This window comes from Cololabis saira, chromosome 19 (genome assembly GCF_033807715.1).
Source record: "Cololabis saira isolate AMF1-May2022 chromosome 19, fColSai1.1, whole genome shotgun sequence".
NCBI lineage: Eukaryota > Metazoa > Chordata > Actinopteri > Beloniformes > Belonidae > Cololabis > Cololabis saira.
Window position 1 is genome coordinate 25,676,972 of NC_084605.1, and position 27,850 is coordinate 25,704,821.

Here is a 27,850-nt window from a genome sequence, read left to right on the forward strand (position 1 = left end):
GTATGGGGGAGCATGTGAATAAACAATCTGTTAATGCTGCCTGAACCGGAACGTGCACCCATGCATGGCATACATCGTTGGATGCGTCTCCATCGTGCCTCGATGGGCATTACTTTTCTCAGTCAAAAGTGTTACCGTGGCAACGCTAGATGCCATAAAGCAAAAAAAAAGGCGAAAATTCAGACGCTTATTGCTCGATCGAACTTTGTCGTAGAGACATCGTTCAAACTTTTAAACACTCGGCCCGATTGTCCCTAACGGTACGTACAAGCTCATTATGCCAAGTATTACAGTTTTTGCGATATTGACCTTTCTTTTTTTTTAAATTTCCGTTTGAATTTGGACGCTTGTTGCTAGGCAACAGGTTATCGTAGAGACATCGTACAAATGTCCCCTGACTCGGCACGCTGTGGACTTCAACATACTTAAATTTCATGAAGCTGGGATTTAAGGAAATTTTATGTCAAAATCCAGGCCAAATGGCCCCATTCATTCGGATGGGGTTTTGTACCATGGTGAAAAAAAAAACCTATCCGTTAACGTAGCCTGAACCGGAACATGCACCCATGCACGGCATACATCGTTAGATGCGTCTCCATCTTGCCTTGATGGGCATTACTATTCTCAGTCAAAAGCGTTACCGTGGCAACGCTAGATGCCAAAAAGCGCGCCCCATTAATAACTATTGGGAGCACAAGAATGAATGAAATACAAGCGTAAAAACACCTCAAACTGACATAGAACCACCCTAAACACAACCACTACAGCCCCAAACCAAAGCAGCGAGAGGGGACGAATGGGCGGTAGGGCATGCCCATATCAAAATTTCCAGAAATTTTCTAGTTATTATTATTATTATTCCGCACTCTTTTTTCGTCCGTTAATACGGCCCGAACCGCAACGTGCAGCCATGCATGGCATACATCGTTGGATGCGTCTCCATCGTGATTCGATGGGTATTACTTTTCTCAGTAATAGGGGTTACCGTGGCAACGCTAGATGCCAAAAAGCAAAAAAAAAGGCGAAAATTCCCGCGCTTATTGCTCGGCCGAACTTTATCGTAGAGACATCGTTCAAACTTTGAAACACTCGGCCCGATAGTCTTTAAAGGACCATACAACTTCATCATGCTAGTTATTACGGTTTTTGCGATATTTAACTTTCAATTTAAAAAAAAAATCACTTTTATTTTGGACGCTTGTTGCTAGGCAACGGTTTATCGTACAGACATCATTACAACATTGACCAACCCGGGACGCTTTGTACTGCAACATATTTTAGTCTCGTCATGCTTGCTATTACGGTTTTTGAGATATTCCACATTGTTCATTTTGATGCTAACGGAACTTCGGATGCTTGTTGCGCGGCAACGCGGTATCGCAGAGACTTGGTTCCAACGTTAAAAGACTCAGCTTCATGTGGACTACAACATACTGAGGTCTCATTACGCTGTCGTTTACAGCTTTTGAGATATTAAAGCCAAATTGTCCCATTCTATCCTATGGGGCTTGTTACCATGGCAACAAAAACCAATGCATTTGTATGGGGGACCATGTGAATAAACAATCTGTTAATGCTGCCCGAACCGGAAAGTGCACCCATGCATGGCATATATCGTTGGATGCGTCTCCATCGTGCCTCGATGGGCATTACTTTTCTCAGTCAAAAGTGTTACCGTGGCAACGCTAGATGCCATAAAGCAAAAAAAAAGGCAAAAATTCAGACGCTTATTGCTCGGTCGAACTTTATCGTAGAGACATCGTTCAAACTTTCAAACACTCGGCCCGATTGGCACTAACGGGCCGTACAAGCTCATTATGCCAATTATTAAAATTTTTGCGATATTGACCTTTCATTTTTTTTTTAAATTTCCATTTGACTTTGGACGCTTGTTGCTAGGCGACAGATTATCGTAGAGACATCGTACAAATGTTCCCCGACTCGGCACGCTGTGGCCGTCCACATATTCAAATTTCATGAAGCTGGGATTTAAGGAAATTTTATGTCAAAATCCAGGCCAAATGGCCCCATTCATTCGGATGGGATTTTTTACCACGGTGAAAAAAAAACCTATCCATTGTCATTGTCTATCATGTAGCCTGAACCGCAACGTGCACCCATGCATGGCATACATCGTTAGATGCGTCTCCATGTTGCCTCGATGGGCATTACTTTTTTCAGTCAAAAGTGTCCCAGTGGGGGGCGCTAGACGCCAAAAAGCGCGCCCCATTTTTAACTATTGGGAGCACAGGAATGAATGCAATACAACCGTAAACACCTCAAACTGACATAGAACCACCCCAAACACAACCACTACAGCCCCAAACCAAAGCAGCAAGAGGGGTCGAATGGGCGGTAGGGCATGCCCATATCAAAATTTCATGAAATTTTCTAGTTAGTGCCACGGCTGCGCCACGTGGCACGCCTCCTCCATTGAGCTGCGCAAGCTCAATGGAGGAGGAGTGCCTCGTGCGCAGCACGAGGCACTCATACTATTGCTCAGGCTTATTTATTATTTATTATATATTCTTCCGTAAAAACTTTGTCCGGCTACTCCTCCTACAGCTTTGAGAAAACGCGAAAAGTAAAAACGTAGAAACGTGCGCCTTAATCGGGAATCGATGGGTATGACTTTTATTAGCGATTGGCGTGCACGTTTTTGCGCAACGTGCACAAACGTGCGCTTTTTGCCCCATCCGGAACGCATTGCGTGAACTTTGGGGCCTCACCACTCGCACACCGTTACTCGAAAAATTATGAACCGATTTAGAAAGTTGTAGGCCCTGAATTTAACTACAGTCCTGTGGATTTTCAGAACGATGGCACGAATAGTTTTTGCACGAAGTGCAAAAACATTTCCAAATTTCCAAACTAATGGGGAGCTCATTTTCCCTATGTATTCCTATGGCGCCATTCAAAGCGGATGGGAAAATGTCGAGAAAAAAGACAAAATTCACCTTTTTTCTGAGTCACGTATCTTTCTCATACTTGCACGTAGAAACGTCATTCAAACTTCAAAACGGAGGAAAACTTCTCTTCTCTCTCCAAACCCGAAACAGTTTTTTCCTAAAATGTACACTTTTCAAGATATGAGCCCTCAAGCGAGGACTGGAAATCACTTTTTTTCAAATCTAGAGCACGGGAGTCAGTTTCCTAGAGTGTAGTTACACTGAAAAAAAAACATGATTTCTTATTTGTAACTCGAGGTCACGGCCAAACCGTAAAAGGTAGACAGATAATTTTTGGTCAGAATATAGACATAGGTGTTGTGATTTATAAAATGTGACTTTGACAGGCGTGGTGTGCACAAAATTTTAACGGGGGCGCCAACAGACACGCCAGGTCCTGTCTCTCTCTTCATTGACTCCCATGTTAAATTAAGTTTTCTTAAAAAAAATCTCATTTTTGTTTTCGAATTGCCGTTACTAACACATTTTAAGGAATATCTGTATGAAAATAACATTTAGATAATCTGGTAGGTTCTCTGTTTCTCAAAATGTTTTCGTTTTTCTGCTAAGAGCTACGGTTTGAGCGCAAAGTGGAGTGATTTCAGGTTTGTCACAACCAAAAATCCAGCTGAGTCATTCCCGCTCCCTCTGTATCAGGTTCTTGTTGCCCCTAGCAACCAGAGCTCAGCTGTTGACTGATTAGACTGACCCAGAACTGGTCACATGACTCACTCAGTACAGAATTCATAGTATAACCTGGAAAATGGAGAAATCTGAACCCTGACCTTTTAACCTTAGATGAACACACACACACACACACACACACGATAGGTGTTATTATGGGATGTCAGGTGTTTTTATAGGATGTTAGTGTTATTATGGGATGTCAGGTGTTTTTATAGGATGTTAGTGTTATTATGGGATGACAGGTGTTTTTATAGGATGTTAGTGTTATTATGGGATGTCAGGTGTTTTTATAGGATGTTAGTGTTATTATGGGATGGCAGGTGTTTTTATAGGATGTTAGTGTTATTATGGGATGGCAGGTGTTTTTATAGGATGTTAGTGTTATTATGGGATGGTAGGTGTTTATTATGGGATGGTAGTGTTATTGGTGTTAGCGGTCCCGTTAGCGGTTCTGTTAGCGGTCCTGTTAGCGATCCCGTTAGCGGTCCCGTTAGCGGCCCAGTTAGCGATCCCGTTAGCGGTCCAGTTAGCGACCCCGTTAGCGGTCCCGTTAGCAATCCCGTTAGCGGTCCCGTTAGCGGTTGTTAGCGACCCCGTTAGCGGTCCCGTTAGCGATTCCGTTAGCGATCCCGTTAGCGGTCCCGTTAGCGGTCCCGTTAGCGGTCCAGTTAGCGATCCCGTTAGCGGTCCAGTTAGCGACCCCGTTAGCGGTCCCGTTAGCGGTTCCGCTAGCGGTTGTTAGCGATCCCGTTAGCGGTCCCGTTAGCGGTTCAGTTAGCGATTCCGTTAGCGATCCCGTTAGCGGTCCCGTTAGCGGTCCAGTTAGCGATCCCGTTAGCGGTCCAGTTAGCGACCCCGTTAGCGGTCCCGTTAGCGGTTCCGCTAGCGGTTGTTAGCGATCCCGTTAGCGGCTTGGTTAGCGATCCCGTTAGCGGCTCGGTTAGCGGTCCCGTTAGCGGTTCAGTTAGCGATTCCGTTAGCGATCCCGTTAGCGGTCCTGTTAGCGGTCCCGTTAGCGGTCCAGTTAGCGATCCCGTTAGCGGTCCAGTTAGCGACCCCGTTAGCGGTCCCGTTAGCGGTTCCGCTAGCGGTTGTTAGCGATCCCGTTAGTGGTCCCGTTAGCGGTTCAGTTAGCGATTCCGTTAGCGATCCCGTTAGCGGTCCCGTTAGCGGTCCAGTTAGCGATCCCGTTAGCGGTCCAGTTAGCGACCCCGTTAGCGGTCCCGTTAGCGGTTCCGCTAGCGGTTGTTAGCGATCCCGTTAGCGGTCCCGTTAGCGGTTCTGTTAGCGGTTCTGTTAGCGGTCCTGTTAGCGGTTCCGTTAGCGGTTGTTAGCGGTCCCGTTAGCGATCCCATTAGCGGCTCGGTTAGCAATCCCGTTAGCGGCTCGGTTAGCGGTCCCGTTAGCGGTTCAGTTAGCGATTCCGTTAGCGATCCCGTTAGCGGTACCGTTAGCGGTCCAGTTAGCGATCCCGTTAGCGGTCCAGTTAGTGATCCCGTTAGCGGTTCTGTTAGCGGTTCTGTTAGCGGTTGTTAGCGGTCCCGTTAGCGATCCCATTAGCGGCTCGGTTAGCGGTCCCGTTAGCGATCCCGTTAGCGATCCCGTTAGCGATCCCGTTAGCGATCCCGTTAGCGGTCCCGTTAGCGGTTCCGTTAGCGATCCCATTAGCGGTCCCGTTAGCGGTTCCGTTAGCGGTTGTTAGCGGCTCGGTTAGCGATCCCGTTAGCGGCTCGGTTAGCGGTCCCGTTAGCGGTCCCGTTAGCGATCCCGTTAGCGGTTCAGTTAGCGGTTCTATATTTTCTGTAATAACTTTTGAATGGTTTGACATAGAGAGTCATGGGTGGTGTCATTGGAATCTGTATCGAGTCCTTGACCTTCATGGGTGCAAATAAGCCCCGCGATCATCCGGCAGTAGTCCGTGGCACTTCAAAATTTCCCGGGAATTTTGTCTAGTTATTATTATTCTTATTCCGCACTTTTTTTCGTCCGTTAATGCGGCCCGAACCGCAACGTGCACCCATGCATGACATACATCGTTGGATGCGTCTCCATCTTGCCTCGATGGGCATTACTTTTCTCCGTAATAGGGGTTACCGTGGCAACGCTAGTTGCCAAAAAGCAAAAAAAAAGGCGAAAATTCCCGCGCTTATTACTCGGCCGAACTTTATCGTAGAGACATCGTTCAAACTTTGAAACACTCGGCCCGATAGTCTTTAAAGGACCATACAACTTCATCATGCTAGTTATTACGGTTTTTGCAATATTTAACTTTCAATTTAAAAAAAAAATCACTTTTATTTTGGACGCTTGTTGCTAGGCAACGGTTTATCGTACAGACATCCTTACAACATTGACCAACCCGGGACGCTTTGTACTGCAACATATTTTAGTCTCGTCATGCTTGCTATTACGGTTTTTGAGATATTCCACATTGTTCATTTTGATGCTAACGGAACTTCGGATGCTTGTTGCGCGGCAACACGGTATCGCAGAGACTTGGTTCCAACGTTAAAAGACTCAGCTTCATGTGGACTACAACATACTGAGGTCTCATTACGCTGTCGTTTACAGCTTTTGAGATATTAAAGCCAAATTGTCCCATTCTATCCTATGGGGCTTGTTACCATGGCAACAAAAACCAATGCATTTGTATGGGGGACCATGTGAATAAACAATCTGTTAATGCTGCCCGAACCGGAACGTGCACCCATGCATGGCATACATCGTTGGATGCGTCTCCATCGTGCCTCGATGGGCATTACTTTTCTCAGTCAAAAGTGTTACCGTGGCAACGCTAGATGCCATAAAGCAAAAAAAAAGGCAAAAATTCAGACGCTTATTGCTCGGTCGAACTTTATCGTAGAGACATCGTTCAAACTTTCAAACACTCGGCCCGATTGGCACTAACGGGCCGTACAAGCTCATTATGCCAATTATTAAAATTTTTGCGATATTGACCTTTCATTTTTTTTTTTTATTTCCATTTGACTTTGGACGCTTGTTGCTAGGCGACAGATTATCGTAGAGACATCGTACAAATGTTCCCCGACTCGGCACGCTGTGGCCGTCAACATATTCAAATTTCATGAAGCTGGGATTTAAGGAAATTTTATGTCAAAATCCATGCCAAATGGCCCCATTCATTCGGATGGGATTTTTTACCACGGTGAAAAAAAAACCTATCCATTGTCATTGTCTATCATGTAGCATGAACCGCAGCGTGCACCCATGCATGGCATACATCGTTAGATACGTCTCCATGTTGCCTCGATGGGCATTACTTTTTTCAGTCAAAAGTGTCACCGTGGGGGGCGCTAGACGCCAAAAAGCGCGCCCCATTTTTAACTATTGGGAGCACAGGAATGAATGCAATACAACCGTAAACATCTCAAACTGACATAGAACCACCCCAAACACAACCACTACAGCCCCAAACCAAAGCAGCAAGAGGGGTCGAATGGGCGGTAGGGCATGCCCATATCAAAATTTCATGAAATTTTCTAGTTATTATTCTTATTCCGCACTTTTTTTCGTCCGTTAATACGGCCCGAACCGGAACGTGCACCCATGCATGGCATACATCGTTGGATGCGTCTCCATCATGCCTCGATGGGCATTACTTTTCTCCGTAATAGGGGTTACCGTGGCAACGCTAGTTGCCAAAAAGCAAAAAAAAAGGCGAAAATTCCCAAACTTATTGCTCGGCCGAACTTGATCGTAGAGACATCGTTCAAACTTTCAAACACTCGGCCCGATTGTCCCTATTGGTACGTACAAGCTCATTATGCCAAGTATTACAGTTTCTGTGATATTGACCTTTCATTTTTTTTTTTTTTTCCGTTTGACTTTGGACGCTTGTTGCTAGGCAACAGGTTATCGTAGAGACATCGTACAAATGTTTCCCGACTCGGCACGCTGTGGACTTCAACATACTCAAATTTCATGAAGCTGGGATTTAAGGAAATTTTATGTCAAAATCCAGGCCAAATGGCCCCATTCATTCGGATGGGGTTTTTTACCATGGTGAAAAAAAAACCTATCCGTTAACGTAGCCTGAACCGGAACATGCACGCATGCATGGCATACATCGTTAGATGCGTCTCCATCTTGCCTCGATGGGCATTACTATTCTCAGTCAAAAGCGTTACCGTGGCAACGCTAGATGCCAAAAAGCGCGCCCTATTAATAACTATTGGGAGCACAGGAATGAAAGAAATACAAGCGTAAAAACACCTCAAACTGACATAGAACCACCCCGAATACAACAACTACAGCCCCAAACCAAAGCAGCGAGAGGGGTCGATTGGGCGGCAGGGCATGCCCATATCAAAATTTCCTGAAATTTTCTAGTCTTATTCTTCCGTTTCTTCTTCTTCTTACTCCGCATGCTTTTTTTCGTCCGTTAATACGGCCCGAACCGCGACGTGCACCCATGCATGGCATACATCGTTGGATGCGTCTCCATCGTGCCTCGATGGGCATTACTTTTCTCAGTCAAAAGTGTTACCGTGGCAACGCTAGATGCCAAAAAGCAAAAAAAAAAAGGCGATATTGCGGCGCTTATTGCTCGGCTGATCTTTATCGTAGAGACATCATTCAAATGTTCCCAGACTCGGTTCGCTTCATGAAGCTGTGATTTAAGGAAATTTTATGTAAAAATCCATGCCAAATGGCCCCATTCATTCGGATGGAGCTTTTTACCATCGTGAAAAAAAATCCTCTTTGTTAATGTAGCCTGAACCGGAATGTGCACCCACACATAGCATACATTAACACATGTGGATCCATCGTGCCTCGAAGGGCAATACTTTTCTCAGTCAAAAGCCTTACTGTGGCAACGCTATATGCCAAGAAGTGGAAAAAAAGGTGAAAATTCGGACCCTTATTGGTCGGCCGAACTTTATCGTAGAGACATCATTCAAATGTTCCCATACTTGGTTTGCTTCGGACCAAAAGATCTTTCAACCTCATTATGCCAATTATTACAGTTTTTGAGATATTAAACTTTTAATATTGGACGCTTGTTGCTAGGCAACAGGTTATCGTAGGGACATGATTCAAATGTTTCAATACTCGCCTCGCTGTGGACTACAACATATTGAAATTTCATGAAGCTGTGATTTACATAAATTTTAAGTCAAAATGCCTGCCAAATGGTCCCATCCCCAAAGGTTTATCAACAACCTTTAACGGTTTATTAACAACACTAAACTACTTGTTGGCCATTATTAATCACCCTAAACCACACAACCCCAAAGCAGGGGCTGTGGTTTATTAACAACCCTAAACCACACCCCCTGTGGAGACTGACATAGAACCACCCCGAACACAACCACTACAGCCCTAAACCAAAGCAGCAAGGGGGACGAATGGGCAGTAGAGCATGCCCATATCAAAATTTCCTGAATTTTTCTAGTTCAGAGTTGGTATCGGTTTAATGCGAAAGATAGTGAAACAAAAAACATTTCTGAACTTTCAGTTTTTCATGCAGTAGTATGTACACGACAGTAGTCTTTGGGCCCGATTTACTAAGATCCTAAATAAAGAGTACTAAATTGCGTGTGCACTGAAAAAGTTTGCGCGTGCTGTTTGCGTGTGGTTTGCGGGTGATCAACTAAGATTGCGTGCGCAATTGATAACAGGTGCAAACAACACTATTTAAATGAGGTGTTGCGTGTCTTAAGGTTTGCGAGCGCAGATCTGCGCCATGGAGAGTGGATGGAAAGCACAGTCACAAGTCACAAGCGCAAAATGAAATTTGACGAGTTGGAGTTAGAGATATTAGTGGAAGAGGCAAATAAACACATTCATGAACTACAGCAAAGAAATTTAAACATTACCAAAAGAAACGCAATATCGGAGAAAACCTGCGATAGAATAAATGCAGTTGGTAACACAAAAAACGGAAAAACGTCTGGTTTTTCATATTTCAATTTTAGGCACAGATCAAAAATACGAAATAGAAAAACGGGCCACAGGACCGAATTTGATTTTAATATTGAATTGGTCGGGTTTACGTGACCCCGCGGTGCTCGGCATGATCTGAGGAGAAAAAGACAATCAGACACAGAGCTGGAGAGCGCTTTGATTCAATCTATTTATGAGTTAAGTTTTTATTCAGATGTCCACAGTATATTGCAAATATTATATATTATATAGCAAACACTGACAGTAAATGTGTGACAGACGGGACCATCATATGGCCGTCGATTTAACGCAGAACCATAATTCAGGCGAAGCTGCAGTCTCTGCGCTGATCCTGACACAGCGGGTCGGAGCGGATTTGGTCATGATGTTTAACCTGTGTTTTGTGATTAATAAGCACGGGTTTTAATTAAATGTAATTTACGAAGGATGATTTCACGTTCAATAAGATAAGTAATCGATAAAATACAAAGTTTGGCACAAAGCTTGGCCTGCTTGTGGGCGAGTGGAGGGGGGCACAATAAGAGAAGGTGGCAAGATAGAAGGCGAAGAACTAAAGAAAAAGTGGCCTTTAATAAAACTTGTGCAACCATTTTTAAAATAGCATGCAGCAGAATAAAGACTCTCTGTGCGTATTCTTTGATTTTGGATGTCGCCTCCTTGCCACAATAACGGCAGCAGCAGATTAGCACCTTCCTTTCAAACGTATTAAATACAGACGCAATCACAATACGCGCAAAAACTTTCAGGCTTGGTAAATCTCATTGCGCGTGGTAAATGGACATATTTGCATCTTCCCCTCCCAGTATTTAGCGCTCTCTGGCGGTTACGCCCCATATTGATTATTCATCAGGGCAAAAGTAGGCTACTAACTGAATTGCGTGTGCAATTTAGCGCATTTCAGAGACGCAATCCTCTTTGCACGCTGTTAGTAGATCAGCTGGCACTTTGGTTTGCGGGTGCTGTCAAGTTTGCACAGGTTTTAACACACGCAAACCTTTAGTAAATCGGGCCCTTTGTGAGGTAACGTGGAGACCTACTGTATAGGCGTAGTCAGGTTAGTGGAACCGGTTGTGGGTACTTTTACGCGTAATGATTTACAGCTATTTTGCATCAGTTGTGAGGGACTGAATAAATGAGAAGCTTGTGAAACTCACAATAAAATATTATCAAAGACTAGACGAGGGAAGCCAGTAGAAACAAGCTGTTCCGGGAGCTGCTGTAGTTTACCGCAGACAGAGAACGGTTGAAATTATTGATCATGATCAGAAAGAGAACAGATGCTTCAGCTGAACACCAGATGCTGTTAATCAGTTTAGATGCTATGAAAAAATACTTGGACGATGCAGCTAATTATCTCAGATAGAACTATGAAGGAAGAATATGTTGACTGTGTTTTTTTTTAATTTGTTTAATAATAATTTTTTTTCACTTTAACTTTGTTGAAAGTAATAAAAAGTGCATTCACTGCAGTTCTGATACTTCAGTTTTTAATTTACTTTATCAGTCTCTGATTCCAACTAGTACAACTCAATAACAGCGATATTAGAAATGACTTTGTAGCTTTGTAGCGCAGTGGAGCTCATGTTGCAGTCAGAGGAGACGGGACAGGATTTTGTCCTCTGCTGGCAGATGGATATATGGTGGAGGATTAACAGAGGTCACCCTTCTCCCAAGCCATTTAGCGTCTTGAGAAGTTTTTCTTTGTGGCAAAAATGTAGAATGTGCAGTTTTGAGGAACACAGATAAGTGTTAGGGATTAATAACTGCTGGAATCAGACTTCAGTTTATACTTTGCAGAAAATTGTTTTTTAAAATTGTCCTATATAGTTTATATTTTAGTTTAATAAAAAGTGTGCATCTAGTGTTGTATCTTACAATTAGATTTTTTTTTAGGCTCATTTTGTCCAAATATATTTGGACAAAGTGACAGAATTCTAAACATGAACATGGACATTACCAAAGTCTGAGCTTCATCCCTGGATATGTATTACTGAGATTTCACAGTTAGCTGCTTGCTGGTGGGCCTGTCTTCAGTTATGTCTTGAGTAACTGAAAATCAATTTATTCTGGGTTGAGATCAGGGGTTATTCCATTTATTTTCCTTCAAACAGTCTTGAGCTGCTTTCACAGTATGTTATGTGTCATTGAGGCAGTCAGTTTGAGAAATGTTGAGTATTTGTAAAGTACAGCACACAAAAGCACCACAGGGCACTGTACTCTCACCATTTCTCTTCACGCTGTACACCTCACACTTCCTGCACAAGTCAGCCCCAGCATCTGCCAGTGAAGTTTATCTGGAAGATATCACTGTACAAATGTTATGCTCTTGTTAAAAATGAGTATCACGTGATTGAATAAAAATTCTTAATGCCATGTCATGCACAACCCTTTGTTTTTTTAACCTAATAAGGAAGACCTTAATTTGAAGAGTGACAAGTGAAAGCCACGTTTTACCTTTATCTACCTTTTTTACTCGTCATTTCTCCCCGCTATCACAAGCTGTTCTGCCAGTAAAAAGGCTCTTATGTAATGAGCTCAAGCCAAACATCCAAGGAAATGTTCCCTTCAAAAGTAGGCCAGTAAAATAATTACTCAGATATAAAAAGAAAAGGAAAGAGAAGAAGATGGAATAACTTAAGAGCAGTGTCTGATTGTTTTTGGTCTATAAATTTAAAAATATGTATATAGACTGAAGTCTCACCCGTTCCCTGCCCTTTACCCACACCGGGACTGAATTGATTCAGCTCAAAGCTGAATTATTTTTGCTCCCTTCTTCTCTCTGTAAACTTCATGCTTCTTATCCTCGTGTGCCTGTTTTTTAACTATTAATTGAAAACATCTTAAAAATAGCTTCAGGCTTTTTACAACGCTGAGTTTGGCAAGTGTCCAATGCAATTCTGGCCTGCATAGTTTGGTTTGGACTGAGAAGATACCACCAGAATACTACTCAACATGTCAGTAACCATGGCGATATAAAGCTGAGCTCTACAGAACACTGATTATTCTCAGAGTCATCATCATTATCCAAATAATCCTTCATTCCTCGGGCAACTCTCCCCTATAACACCCCTCACACTTTTCAGTCAGACACTCTGCACCAACATTTTATTTCTTTTCTTATGGCTTATTCTCTCTGCACTTTTAAGGTGTGATTGTTATCACATGACTGTTTTGCGGTTTTTAATAGATCTCTGAAATCTGTATTTGTTGATGATCAGAATGTTTGTTTGACAATGAACTCCCCAATCTTTGCTCCAGGTACACCATTCAGAGAAGGTCAGGAGCGAGACCTGAAGGCAGCGTTGAAGGGGACAGATCCCGCCATCCCTCTGGTGTTTGTCAGTGGGAACCATGACCTGGGTAACCAACCCACCCTCAGCTCCGTGCAGGAGTACTGCGATGCTTGGGGTGAAGACTACTTCAGCTTTTGGGTGAGTACAAGCAGCTTTATGCAACTATTCAGTCTGTTATTTTTTTCCTTTCTTGCTTCTCACGCTCTTGTTGTCCCAGGTGGGCGGAGTTCTCTGCCTGGTTCTGAACTCCCAGCTGTTCTACGACGCCTCGGCCTGCCCTCAGCTGAAGGAGGCTCAGGAGACGTGGCTGGAGGCACAGCTGAGGAGGGCCTCCTCCTCCTCTTCAGCGGTAGGAAGACATGACTTTTAATCTGATTCATGAGGATGTTTGGGTAGATAATGCTTTCGGTTTTGATCGCCGCTGCTGTAAGACACTTATGTTTACACTTTCTTTCTGTGTCTCTGCAGGATCCCAAACCCAAACATGTCTTGGTGTTCCAGCACATTCCTCTGTACTTAAAGAGCCCTGATGAAGAGGATGACTACTTCAACCTGCAGAGGGTAGTTAGGCAAAACCTACTGGACAGGTTCAAGCGGGCAGGTAGGGGGACACAGAAACATAATTCACAAAACTTCTTATATTGTGCCAAGAATAACTATGTTAACCATTTACCGTAGATTACTGGTTTTCTGCATTAATTTGTCATTAATCTGATGTGATATTTCTGTAAAACACAGTAATAGAAAAAGACAATGTGCCTGAGCTGGTAACAAAGAAACAGTTATATCTCTTGATTTGATTTGATTTGATTTGATTTGATTTGATTTTGTACATGTAAAAGACAACAATTAAAGAGAAGATAAGAAAAAGAATTTCATACTTTAACACTTAATATCTTAATTACATGTGCAAAAAGGAGTAGGAAGAAATGTAAACTTATTTAATCCTACCCCCATTCACTAATCATTTATTAATACATAGCCTATTTATAATAACTAACTATACTGTACTCACACACTTACCTATACATACATACACATAGTTGAGTATTTCTATATATTTGTACACACATGCCCATATAAATATTTATATAAGTATACTTATTTACACCATCTGCTCTATATATATGTATATATCTACTTACACACGTATTGACACACACACACACATATATATATATATATATATATATATATATATATATATATATATATATATATATATATATACACACACACACACATATACAGTATATACACATGCATACATACACATATAATTATAATTAGCTGCCCATTTCTGAACGTAAATATAAACAAATCTACCAATCACCCAATAGTGTTATCTGCAGGCCCCTAAAGGCCGCTAAACCCCTTCCTCTTTGTACCTTGTGAAAATCATGTCTTCAAGAACTGAGAAAAGAAAGTCTAGTTGGCTTGTTTGAAGCCTGTAGGATTATCATGACCCGGATGACAGAGAGTATCAGCATGTCCCTCGGGATAATATCAGGATGAGTTTTGGGTCATGCCGCTGCACAATAAGCACAGAAGTTAAAAACACACGTAAAATCCACCTTTTGGGGTATCAGAGGCCAAACATTACCTTGAAATATTTTTAATTCAAATATGCGTACATTTCCTTACAACCAGAAGGGTTCTTTTGTAAAACCCATCTGCGTCTTCCAAAGCTCTGGAATAGCAGCTGTATTATAGTATGATAAGGGATTTAGGCCACTGTGAAGTGGTATATCTGCAAAGTTTCTTGTCTTAATACGTCTGAGCTAATACTCCTGTTAAACCTTTTCACTTCAGGCATATCTAACTGAGCCAAAGTTAGGATCCTAGCCCAGAGGATTAATATGCCATTATCCAGAACCACAGGAGGAGCTCCCAACACACACACACACACACACACACACACACACACACACACACACACACACACACACACACACACACACACACACACACACACACACACACACACACACACACACACACACACACACACACACACACACACACACACACACACATTACATTATTTAATTCAATTAATTAATGTATTCACCTCCTAAAGAATAATTATTTAATCAAAATCCATTGTTGTAGGATTACAAGAGAATGATACAAGGGTACTGGACAAGAAAACTCACAAGGACAATAAGACTTTGAGAAGTGACTCAACTAACGCATATACGTAGTCTCCGTCTGGCTTATTCTCCACTATTGATTGACAGGATCTTTCATGCGGGCGTGTGCAGTGCTTCTTAATCATGCATCAAGGTGACTGTCAAGAGATGGTATTAATTTCATTATCCATCCATTATTGCAGCATGTATTTAACCATGTTGGCCCGTTTTGGTCTGATGAACCTCCACTCCCATGATGGATCGCTGCTCCAAGGGAACACTAGTTAAAGTTTTAAACAAGCCTTTTATATGCAGGGACAGAGGACATTTCTGTACGTGCTATGTGCACGTCCTTTCTCCTTTTTCTCTATTGTTCACGTATGACCTGCCACCAGTTATAGATTCACACCACATACAGCTCATGTGCATTCGCCACTTGCATATGATCACCATCCTGTCAGTCTTGGGAAATTTAATCAAACATCTGGAGCCATAGTACAGTTTCTCTGGTCGGAAATGCTTATCTCCAAATGGTATGAGACTGACTGGACATATTTATAGAATTGCAGGAGGTCAGCTTTATGATGGATTTTGGTCCTCCAAAATATAAAAGCCTTTTTAGTTTACACATTTGTGACTGCACTTTAAGTTGAAACCTTGGATTTCTTTATTTAATAGATATTATTTGTTTGTTAATTAGAAAAAAGGTTAATAATTAATGTATTAATTAACAAAATAAAAATGAAAACACCAATGGTTTTGGATCAGTACCCAAAGCCCAGGAATCAGAAGTGGTATTGAGAGAAAAAGGTGGAACATCTGATTCATTTTTTTCCCCTCATCATTCTGACCGCAAGAAGACTGTGCCTTAATAAGAATTTGAAAATTATAAAAAACGAAGTACAAAATATGCACAATAAGCGTCAAAAGGAACTTTATGACATATTAGCCAAGGCACTGCTGGATAAACATATCAGTTGGCAAACAACAAAATTATTGCATGTTTACTTTTTTAGTTAATTTCATTATATATTTGGTATATGTATATGCTATTCAATGTATTTAAAGTGATATTTTTTTAATGGGGCTGTTTGAAGTGCTAACCTGCAGTGGTCACAGTGCTGATGGGATGTTGGCAAACTGCGGCATACCATTGCACACAGGACATTTGGCATCATTACATCCCTCTGCACTTGGGAACAGCTCAGGAGACATTTAAAAAAAAAATACATAAATGAAACAAAAACATAAACATGAAGAGTTGCAGCACTCTTTCCTCCCACCGGTGTTGTAAAACACTTGGATATCCTCTTTGGAGAAATGGTCACAACATCACGTGAAAAATTAAGACACAAAATATTAGTCAGTCAATTATTTTTGTATTGTCCACCCTTAAATTTTCACTCTGAAACGATCACTGCCCACATCCTTAAGGTGCCAGCCTAGTGAATACACCCTGCCAATACATTTCCAATGCCAGAATAAGGTTTGCAGTCATACACATACTGTCTATAATCATAAAATAGACTGATGCAAGTATTTTGTAATGCTGGTATTCACTCATCTACATTGCTGGGATAAAAATAAAAAGATCCATTCCATAATTGTGTGCATGGAGCTTAAATTTAACTGCATCTCTTAAGACACAAACATTTACTTTACTTATGTCTGCTGCAAAATGTATAAACCATAGGAATCTCCACATGCCTGAGTTCCCTCAGGGAAGGCAAACATGAAACATCCCAGTGGAGCAATTGCTGATTTTTCAGAAGAGATTGGATATAAACCAGGAATTGTAAATGACGATGGTCATTTTTTTTTGAAGGCATATAAAAAAAACAGTTTTCAGGGATGGTGTGTTTGTCTTCCTGTCTCTGTGAGGAGGGACCATGTTTCCTCTCATCTTTGATGAATCATGTCTCATTTGGACGTAATGTTGTTCTCCTCTAATCACGTATTGTTTCCCCCCTCGTTGGTCCGTCTTTAATGCTGCACCCTGTGATCTGAAGCATCCAGATGTGCTCGTGCACTCTCTTGATCATTATTGGCATCGCTGCAAAGGGCAGCATCATTAAAGAGCACCCATTGTGCTGCTTTATTTTCTGTCTTTTACGTACTGTTTGTGTCGGCCCTTCTCATTTCATGTTGCCACTGTTTCATACAATGTCACGCATATGTGTGAAAGTAATCCTTTAGAGTTTAAGTTTGCTTGACATTTCTCGAGTTTGACCTTCTAGACTGAATTCAACAGCTCAGGTTTCAGACAGCTCTGAGAAGTCACTTTTAAAAATATTTTCAGGCTTTTACGCAGACCTTAAATGAGGCAACATCCTCACAAGCTTTCATTTCATTTAAATTGTGGAAGCTTCTGTTACAGTTCAGACTGGCATCCTCACAACTCCATCAAATTCAACCTTTGAAAACAGAAAATCATTGATGCTCTCTAAACTCTGTTTCGGTTTGTAAACACAGCCGTTGCAGAGTAATGTAGGTGGCAAAAACCATAAGTTCAAATGTTCAACTTTATAGCAAAGAACATGCTTCAAACCTGATTTGGTATCCAGAGATTTCATATTTTGTTTACCTCACCATTTAGAAAATATATTAAACCACAAATGTGTGCATGATGTGGGCTGTTTATTACTTTATTAGTTTTTAAGCGACAGCTGCGTTGGAGTCTGTTATGGTAATGGCTTGTTGTTAACACTTAGGCTACTTAGATCCCTAAGTAAACTTGACCTCTGAGCTCTGGATTTTTGTGTTAAAGATAACATATCTTATTCTTCTTTTAAGTGTAAAGAATATTCTGGCCAGATCTGGTTTGGTCTGGTACAGTCTGCAGTAAACGCTCAGCAACTATTTTAGCTTAGCTCGCCTCATGCTAACCCGTGATGCTAACTAAAGTTAATTTACATGCATTCTGACTGAAACCAATCATTCATTTGCAATTTTGATGTTGCTTCTCAAACAAACTCTGAAGTGAGGACTAGCGGAGCTGAAATGAACCCGGTCCAAGCTCTGGTGGCAAAGATAATCGCCCCGCTCCAACTCAGCCACAGCTCAGCCACTCCAGCTGCAGCCAGAGCTCGGGCGGAGGCCACTGGTCTTCAGTCCTCACGTCAGATGAAGAAGAGGATCTAGTTACAGAGAAGAGGATCTAGTTACAGAGAAGAGGATCTAGTTACAGAGTTGAATGTTGAATGTTACAGTTTGCCAGATTAATTAGCGTCATAAATTCGCACCAGCTAGGGTCAACAGGTAGCTTGCGATAATTCAGGTAAGGTGGGGATGTTCGAACCACGTGCCAGGCTTGTTTGTCCATTTGCCCATTTTTGGATCAACTGGAGTTTGAGGATGGACAGCCTGATCAAAATGGCGACAACTAGAGCTTCAAAAATCCAGTTTCAGAGCCAGTTTTCCAGAAACCAATGGGTGACGCTGGAGAAGAGTTTGCCCAGTAGTTTTTATACGGCGTGTGGTTCCCACACATCCTTCCCTGTTTCATGTTAGCAATAGCAACACTGGTAGCTAACGCACAGGTGTGGCTTATCAACAAGAACATGGAGACAGAACAGCGAGCACAGCTGACCTTGTCCGTGGTAGCAACTTTTATGCAACCAAAGTCCGTATTTAATAACTTGAACTGCCTACATGCGCAGGAATAAAACCATTATAGGAAAAATCTGCTGCACTCATTATTTTTAGCAGCTTCCAACCTCCTTCCTCGCATAGACACGCATCCAGTGATCATGGACGGTCATGTTCTCTAGGCATTTTCTGGCAGTAGCCGCCTCCCGTTTTAGTTGGAATTTCTCTCATTTCCATCATTAAGACTTATTAAAGGAAACAGTGTTTGGCTTGAGACGGAAAGTCTGAAACACCTGTTCTGTGACACGGTAAGGTGATAATGACGGTAACCTACGCCTGACACCGATGTGCTGCTGTAATATTTGCTGCTGCAGATGTCAGTTTGGTCTGCTGGACTCAGACATGTGCAGATGTACGTGATGGATGCCAGTCAGAGCAGCTCATATCACATGATTAAGGTTGAAAGCCTGAAATGAGAGCAGGTTAACTTCTCACACATACACACACACACACACACACACACACACACACACACACACACACACACACACACACCTTTCTCATGCCTGATTCTCAGGAGGATTCAAAGACACTGAAAAAGCATTAAGCACTGCCACCTAAGCATGGATAACATTCTTCTGTGGAGATTTTCAGTAAGTTAGTACTTGACCAGGATAAGTGTCTACGCCTGAGTAGCCACACATATAATTTTATCTGGAAGACAAATGTAGTTTTACCAGGAGTTGAAGTATTATATGTTTTATTGGGTGAAATTGCTGTGGAGAGCTTTATGATTCAGTGTTTCTTTGTTCCAATAAAACATGAACATTGTTCAAAACCTGGCATGTTCTTAGCTGGAAATGTTTTTCTTATTTGGCTGCAGGAAAGCTCATCTTAGAATAAAGCCAAATGGCAGGCTGGCAAGTTTTAAAGACACAAATTGGACAACTTTCCTCTTTCTTTGTCAAGTGCTCCTCACTCTGTGGAAGGCAACTTTCAAATGGGATAACCAGATTTCATACAAACTTTTGGGTGTCAGAGCAGTTCTCATAGTTGGGTGTAGCTTTGTGTGTGTAGCAGTGTTGCTGATCATGCTGGAGCATCTTTTCATGCTATCAGTTGAGTCACAGCAGCTGGATGTTTATCTCAGCATCCGCAGAGTCGTTTTCTGCAGCATTCACCGCTGAAATGACACGATGCATACATTGAATTTAGCCCCATGCAAGAACATTGATTTAATCTGCATTTTCATGCATTTTTTTACTTCCCTTTCCACTTAAGCATTTATCTAAAAGGTTTGTGCACCAGTAGTTTGTAAATAAATGAATTAATTGAGTATTTGTCTGCAGCTTCTGTACAGGTTTCCACTCTTGAGAAACGTGCACGCTTTCTGCATAGAGATGAGTCTGCCTTGGTGCAATTTTCTCGAAGTGATATATGCAACTGTAAATATCTATACGTTATCTTGGTGACACAGCCGCACATGTGAAAGGTGCTAGGGCAATTAGTCATTTCCCGGCTCATAAGAGTGAGCAGTTCCACTCTGGAAACCGTTGACTGCTCATATTAATGAAACTGTCTCTACGTGATGACCTGCCAACGGCTGGGGGAAGTTTGTGATGGTGCAGTTGCTTCCTTGATACTAAGCTGCAGCCGTAATTGTTGATTCGCCTTCTGTGATCTATTTCCATTTCAAATCAACAACCCGATTGGAATAAGAGCATGCTCCAAATATGCAGGTTCTCTATTTTTAATCGTCAATGCGATTAGAAAGCAAAGCAGCTTTGACGAGCAATTAGTTTTTACTCCTTTTATGGATTTCACTGCAATAAGGAAGACTTGTGTGTCAGTCCAGTCAGCTTATGGGAGACACTTACAAAGATCTCTTAACCCCCCGAAGGAAGCCCTTCCCTCTCTTAGGGATGTTTTAGCACTCCCTTGTAACTGTCATACCCATAATCTTTGTAAATAATACTCGCAGGGTCTAGTACTGCACAGTACACGTAGCCGCTGCTCGTAGAGGAAAGAAAAAACCACACACACTCACAAACCCTGCAGGCTGCAAGCTGTTTGAAAAAGTTGAATTCACAGTAGAACAGAAAGGAGGTTTCATGTACACCAAGAGTCTCCTCAGAGATGATTGAATTCTCTTGACTGGAGCCCTACGCCTGCTTTCCGAGAGCCAAGTGGAGAAGCAGAAATCCCAGCAGCGCACGCAGCCTCTCCCATCCTTATAGATGGAGTACTGTAATTAGATTTCATTGCATCCTTCTTCCCTCTCCATCTCTGCTGGGGTTTATATCCTACATACATGACCAACGCACACACACACAAAGAGAAACGAACACAAGAGACGAACACACGCTTCATTTTTCGCCTCTTAACTCTGTTCATTAGGTTAAATAGAAGAGGAAGGGTGTAGTGGTGAGATTCATTGGAATTCTCAACCTCGCTGGCGGCTGTGGAGTTGTACATACAGTAGGTAATTAGAGGCAAAGATAAGGTGTGCGCCGCTCTGCATCGTTCACCCGTCTCAGCCTCCGCATCTCGCTGATGGATGTCGTCGTGAGCAAGGCCTCTTCTCAGTAGTGGAGACACGTTCATCACCCACCGAGGATTTCATAACAGACACCAGTTAAGTCATTAACCCCATTGCTTCAACAAAAGGACTGAGTAGTAACATTTCTGTTTTACATTTAATGTTCTCTTATGCTACTACCAAGTTGGAAAATACCAACGGAGCAACAAGAGCGGGAGTCACCACTACTCTGGTTGCACAATTATGAGACATATCGTCCTCCTCAGGATCATAACGTGGTCTCAGCTGATCCCATTTAAAAGGAACCCTGGCTATTAAGACATGTAGGTCTTAAAAGATAAATGTTGGTATCAATTATAACAATGTGATATAAAAAACCTTGTTGATGTCTTAGTTTTTATCAAATTTGAAAATATAAATTTTACTCGTAGGTCGCCATTGTTGTTTACATTCTGGGTAGTGACGTCAGACGGTGGCTCCTGCTAACCCCCTACACTGTTTTGACACCCAGAAACAGATGAAAACACAGATAAACAGGTGACGGCGGACCAGAAACACAGATCAAAACACAGCTAAACATTAAGGTGACGGCGCACCTACAAAAAAGTAAAAAAAAAAATTACCGCACCATAAAGCATGAACTATAAAAACACCATAAAACTCAGATAGACTAACAGACCACACGTTTCAACCAGCAGATAGCCGATGCTACAATAAAAACCCCAGCCAGATCTGGCGTCATTAAATAAATAAAGATGTTCTTGCCTATTTGACGCGAAGTCTGCGCCTCCCGTTTCGTCAAAGTCCCGGGCCAGTCCCCTCAGCCTCTGGTCTGTCATCAAACGGTGGACCAGCACCGAGGCCGGTTTTAGGGGGGGGGCAGGGGTGGGCATAAACGTGCATCCTGCCCAGTGGCGTCTCCATCCCGGCGGCGGCGAGAGCCGGTGGCGGTGCGCTGCAGGCTGTAGAGCCACGGCTACGTCTACGGCGTAGGCTGCGCCGTTGACGCCGTAGCCTAATGCACTGGTAAGATGCGCACGACATTGATAATTTTTGCAGATCTCCCGTGCATAACAGAACTTTGATCCAGTTTGCCTGAACCGAGACGTCTTATGGGCTCCCTCGTCAGCCTCCACGGCCGGGAGAGTGCTGCTCATCTATCTTTTAGATACCTGTCCCAGTTAAACTAACGCGGCTTATCTTCCCAGAGCCACCGGACTACGTCATCGCCCCCAGAATACATTGCGCAGGTAGAACATGGCGCCTCCCGCAGGTCAAAATATGTGATAAACATTGTAGATTTTTAAAGCAATTAGATTATTTTATGTGTTTCTAACAACATATTTTAGTATAAGAGAACAATTGTGGCTAATTAGGGACTACAAGTCTTAATAACCAGGGTTCCTTTTAACATTTAACCTGTTTTAAACAAAGGAGAATGAAAGGGGATTTAGAAACGATACACAAATGAATGGAAGAGCAGATTAAAGTAAGGATCATAAACCTGGGTGGATGGAGTGAATTGTTTTACTTCTCTCATTCCTTTTGTTTCCACCCCATAGGAGTATTTGCTATTACTATTTGAAGAATATGAGTTTCTCTTCAAATGGATCTATAAATCATGGATTATCTAGTTCAGATTATTGCAGCATATTAAAGTTATAATAATCACACACAATAGTGTGCATGTGGTAATGGTCTCCACTCTCCTTTTTGTGCATATTTCTGCAACCCCTGAGCAGAATTCAATTTGGCCCCGGGTAATTCTCCTCCGCTTGCATTCAATATGTTTTCATCACGCTGGCTGCTTACTCTGGATATTTTCAGAGCGCTTCCCTGTAACGTCCTGCCTCTCATTTTTACCAGCCTCCACAGCTCTGTCGGTGAAAGCAAAGACCTGTCCTTAAACAAGTCTTTTATCACACAGAAAAGCACACATTTCTCAGGTTGGACGAGTGGATGGGACGTCCACAGGGACTGAGAAGAGGCGTGGGGTTTCCTGCAACACAAGTGCAAGGTCTTGCAAATGCACTGTATAGACAAAGAGATTATTCAAAACTGGACGTAACGATCCTCTAGTGAGTGTGATACTGTTATTTTCTAGTCTGTAAACACATCGTGAGGCCTTCATCCGTGTGTCGCTAAGTGGGTGAAGCCAGACAGTTAGACTTTGCATGGCTGTGTGCTTCATTCTTTGCATGCCAGGATGGGTTTAGTTTTGTCAGTGGAAGGAAAAGGATTTTGTTCAATGATGAAGCTTAATGGCTAGAGCCGTGGCAGTAACACTCACACAGATAAGCGTTTTAAGTCCCACAAGGCCAGCCATGCTAATTGTACTGTGAGGCACTTATAATAACTTTGCACAGACTGTGTTATATGCTACTTTGACTGGAGTGAGGGAAATTGAAATTGGCTGTATATTGTATTTCTTCATTGTCAAAGCAGGGCTATTTTCCCGGGAGGGTGCCACTTGTTATCTTGAAAGCAGCTGTAGTCTACAGCAGTGTTTGTAAGTCCAAAAGAGGATTAGGGCAGTTGTCTGGACTCATGACTTGGCCTTTTCTGGCTGAAGGTGAGCCCATCATGAAATTGACCGATCTGGTGTTCTAACGGAAAAAGATGGGGTGAATTTTAGCAACAGATTTAAGCCCTGTGTGTTTTCACCGGACCTTCCTTAGTGCAGACAGGTGATAGCTAGTGTCACGCAGAAGTGAGAGGCATTCACCCAGTTGTCTTGGTGTCTTTGTTCAGTTCTGCAAAGCAAATGTTTACTGACTGATGCTAAAGATCAATTACAGTTTCTGCATGTTATGGTGTTGCATTTCCTTAACCCTACGAGTCAACGTTATTGCTATCCAGCGGCCTTTAAAGCAGCCGATCCCAACTCAGTGTAGTCCTGTACTTGAACACATCTTGCAGAGAGACGGATGAACAGCAGCTGCTTCTCTGCTTTCATGCACCTTCACTTCCAGTCTCCACCTACTTGGCAGAAATTTCCAGAGGTCAGCTTTATCGTCTGACTGTTTTATAAAAGTGATGGCTTTCTTAGCATCTTTATTCAATTCTCTTCTTTCTCGGTTTATCTTCTCTTCATACAGAAAATCTTTTTGTGATCGAAAGATTATTTTTTTCTCAGATGGGCCGCCTTCCCCCACCGGGTTTCAGAAAACAAGGGGACTGAGAAGAGTGCTTTGACTTCAAAACTGCATAATGACTCCTCTCTGGAAGGGACGGAATCAAATGAATTTGAATCATGGTTGGTCGCTTGGCCTTAAATTGTTTCTTTAGAATCTGTTTTACTCCATTGGTCCAGTCAGCTCCTATTCTCAGGCCGACCTTGGACGTTGAACGACACCCTGGTTGTGTTGTGGTGCCATGAAGAGGTTCTATGCTGCTCTACCAGAACTTCTATGCTTTGTGAGATAAAAGTTACAGGGTGGGACGAAACAGGAGGAGATGGTGAGATGAAACAGGAGGAATTTGTCCATCCAACATTTGAATCTTAAAAAAAAAACGATTTTAGAGACAGGAAACTCAATACAGATTAGAGCCGATCAGATACTACTTCCCTCTTGGTCGTCATCATTATACTGTGCACAGATTTGTTACACAGCCTTCGTATCCAGATACATCAATTCATGTCTTGTTTTTCATCTGTATTAAATACTGAAATCAAATACTGAAGCTGCACACCACTCTGACTGCACAGTAGGAGACTAAGAACAAAGCCACTGTAAGTTAACTTACTCCATACTAAAGCTTGCCTGGCCTGCCTTTCTTCTTCTTTTCATTGATACAAAGAATTAGTCTTGTTCCCCTGGAGTGGACTTTGATTTCCAGATGATGGTACCAGCGGACACAGACTAAACTGCCTTAGATGGGCATACAAGCAATCAGAAAAATTAAACACCGGACATACGGCGAGCAACAACCAACCTTGTATCAACAAACTAGAACAAAAATGGTGTGAGGTGGAGTATCAGTGCCAGAGTGTGTTTGTTGGGTTTGCAGTACAAACCTGTTGATCCATGTTATCGGTAATTCTTCAGCTATTGTGATATGATTCGTCACGTAAAGCCTGCACCGCACCATTGTTATTAGTTTGATATGCTGTGTACTGGCAGAAATGGTTTTGAGTGGGGGGGTACCAGACCCATTTCACAAGAGAGCATCTCCGCAAAGAGAATAGGTACAGCTGGCTAGGCTAGTGCGAAGGTGCATTTATACCGGCTCTGTTTGATCCACTATAGACGGACCAGGGTCCATTTGCTGGGAAAGTCTGGTTCCTTTGGGGAAGTGGGAATGCGCAACAACTTTGGTCCACTTCAAGCGGACCAAATGCAGCAAGTGGACTACAGTCTGAGGCATTGTGGGTAATATTTTTGTAGTCTCCCTCAGTAATTCTTGGTGCAGGAGGGGAAAGCGTTATTCAAAAGGTTTGGTTCATCACAAAGTGTTGTGTGAAAGAAAACTGGAACCAGCTGAACATTGCAACCTCAACCATACAGAAACATTACGTGTAAAAACGACAGTGGAAACATTTTTTTTCATTGAATATTCATCAGATGTAGTCTGATCATCATCTGAGTCCACGTCCACACTAGTACGTCTTCCACGCACAAGTCAATTTCTAATTCTATTTCAGTTTATTAACTCAGCTTCAGAAAAATGAAGAAGACACAACTCCAGACTTTGGAAACTCACGAATCTCGTTTACAAGCAGCGAGCTCCATCAGACGCCTGCTGTGTCCAGCATCATCACAAATGTCATATACACATGGGGGTCTCTCACTGATGCTGGTAGTGGCGTGTGGGATGTGGATCATCAGATGCAGTGACAGTACTCAAATGAAGTGACACATGTATAATATGCACACTTACCCCACATGTTTTATCTGACACCATGACTCATCGTAGTATGTTTGGGAAGAAAAAAACACCACAACTGTTTTTTCATCTTGATTCTTTCGTCATTATTATGAAAGGATTAATTATGTCCGTCTCCTCTCTTTACTACTGCTGCTTGAGCATCTTCCTCCCACCACCTCATCCTCCGAGGTGATGAAGACGTTTTAGTCCCGTGGATTTTGCATCCATATTTTCAATAACTGAGTCATTGGGTGATCCCACCAGACATTCTACCAGATTCACGCTTCTGCTGCTGCTGCTTTGCCCCTTCCACCAGCCAAAAACACCCCCCTCACAGGGCCTGGATAATTGTAGAAGAGCTGTGTGATTCATTCCTGGTTAGTTAAAACCACTGGTGTGGAACTGCACCATGTACACACACGTACACTTAGTCATACAGATTAATGAGTACATACAGGGCATAAATGGCCTTTTGGCCCTCTTCTAAAACAACGACAAGGACATATATTTGTACAAATGTGCATTTGCAACTAGCAATGTTAAGCCTCCCCAGTTAAGTCGGTCAGCTGGAGAAGTGGCAAGGTTACATGGAAGGCTATTATTCCTCTCCGCACAGATAAATACAAACAGATTCATGAAATGTGCTCCCCATAATGTGATAGCTGCAAGCCCAACTAGAAGTCACAAGAGATTGCGTACACACATATTGCCACCCAAGGGTTTGAGTGGAAATTAATTTAGGCCCGCCACACAGTCTTGCAAGCTTAAATCATCGATTTCCATCTATGGGGGATTAATAATTTAATGGTCCACTGTGTGCAAGCGTTGTCTTCACACAGCTGCTAATATTAATATAAATTTAGGTCACATTTGTATTCTGGTGTGGTTTTATTATGTAGATTTGGCGGAGTTGATGATTCAGAGCATTCTCCTGGAGTTGACATGGAAGTAGTATCAGCATAAGAGCATTGGAGGGGTGGGGGGGGAAGCAGGGGGTCTCCCCCGTCTTTGTAGTGCAGAATTCTGGGACAGACCGATTGCAATTCTGCAATTCATCCTCTATTGTTGCCAGTTTTCATTCTTTTTTTTTTGTCTGGGTGTCTCAGCGGAGATGAGGCAGCCAACAACCAGGACTTCCCTCCGTGGAAATACAGGACTTGATGTTAGAAATTAGAGCAAAAATATAGTCATTTCAAAATACCCTCAAACAGCTTTGCACTTCTGAGCGTAGAGAAACAAACGTGTAAATCGTGTGAAACAGAAACACCATTTTTCCAGTTAAAAGGTTTTAGTTATCAAGACTACATTTTCTAAAATGTTAATTGGTTTGAACCGTTTTTTTTTTTTTTTTTTAATTAGGTAGACCGTTTTGGATTACCAGCAGCACATTTAATCCATTATTCATGGGGCTCCAGCCAAGTTTTCTTTTTTTCTTTTCTTGTTTTTTACCAGCAGTATTATAGCTCCTTACTGATGTTTTTTTAGGAATCCAAAAATGAATACAAAGATGGCCTCTAACAGAAAACAGACAATCCCAGAGACAACTAATCATCCAGACAGGCAAACAAAGAGGACTGAACAACAGAAGCTGACAGAAACAGAAGAGGACAGAGGCAAGAATACAAAACAAGACCCAAGAACACCTTGGGCAGCACGGTGGCCTGGTGGTTAGCACTGTTGCTCCCTGCACGAAGGTTCCTGGTACAACCCCCCCATGCTCGTCCAAAAACATGCATACTAGGTTGATTGATCATTGTGTGTGTGGCCCTGCGATAAACTAGCAACCTGTCCAGGGTGAACCCCTCCCTCTCGCCTGTAATGAGGGGGGACAGGCTCCAGCAGACCCCGTGACCCTGCACAGGAGAA

General features: G+C 42.5%; 1 protein-coding gene across 1 annotated transcript in view; it reads left to right on the plus strand.

Moving 5' to 3' along the window:
* The window catches only part of cpped1 (calcineurin-like phosphoesterase domain containing 1), a 55,074-nt gene that overhangs the window by 19,292 nt on the left and 7,932 nt on the right, over nucleotides 1–27,850 (plus strand). The window contains exons 3-5 of the mRNA XM_061707656.1: nucleotides 12,822–12,994; nucleotides 13,074–13,205; nucleotides 13,325–13,457. Coding sequence (XP_061563640.1) covers nucleotides 12,822–12,994; nucleotides 13,074–13,205; nucleotides 13,325–13,457 — 438 coding nt within the window. The remainder of the gene's footprint in view (nucleotides 1–12,821; nucleotides 12,995–13,073; nucleotides 13,206–13,324; nucleotides 13,458–27,850) is intronic.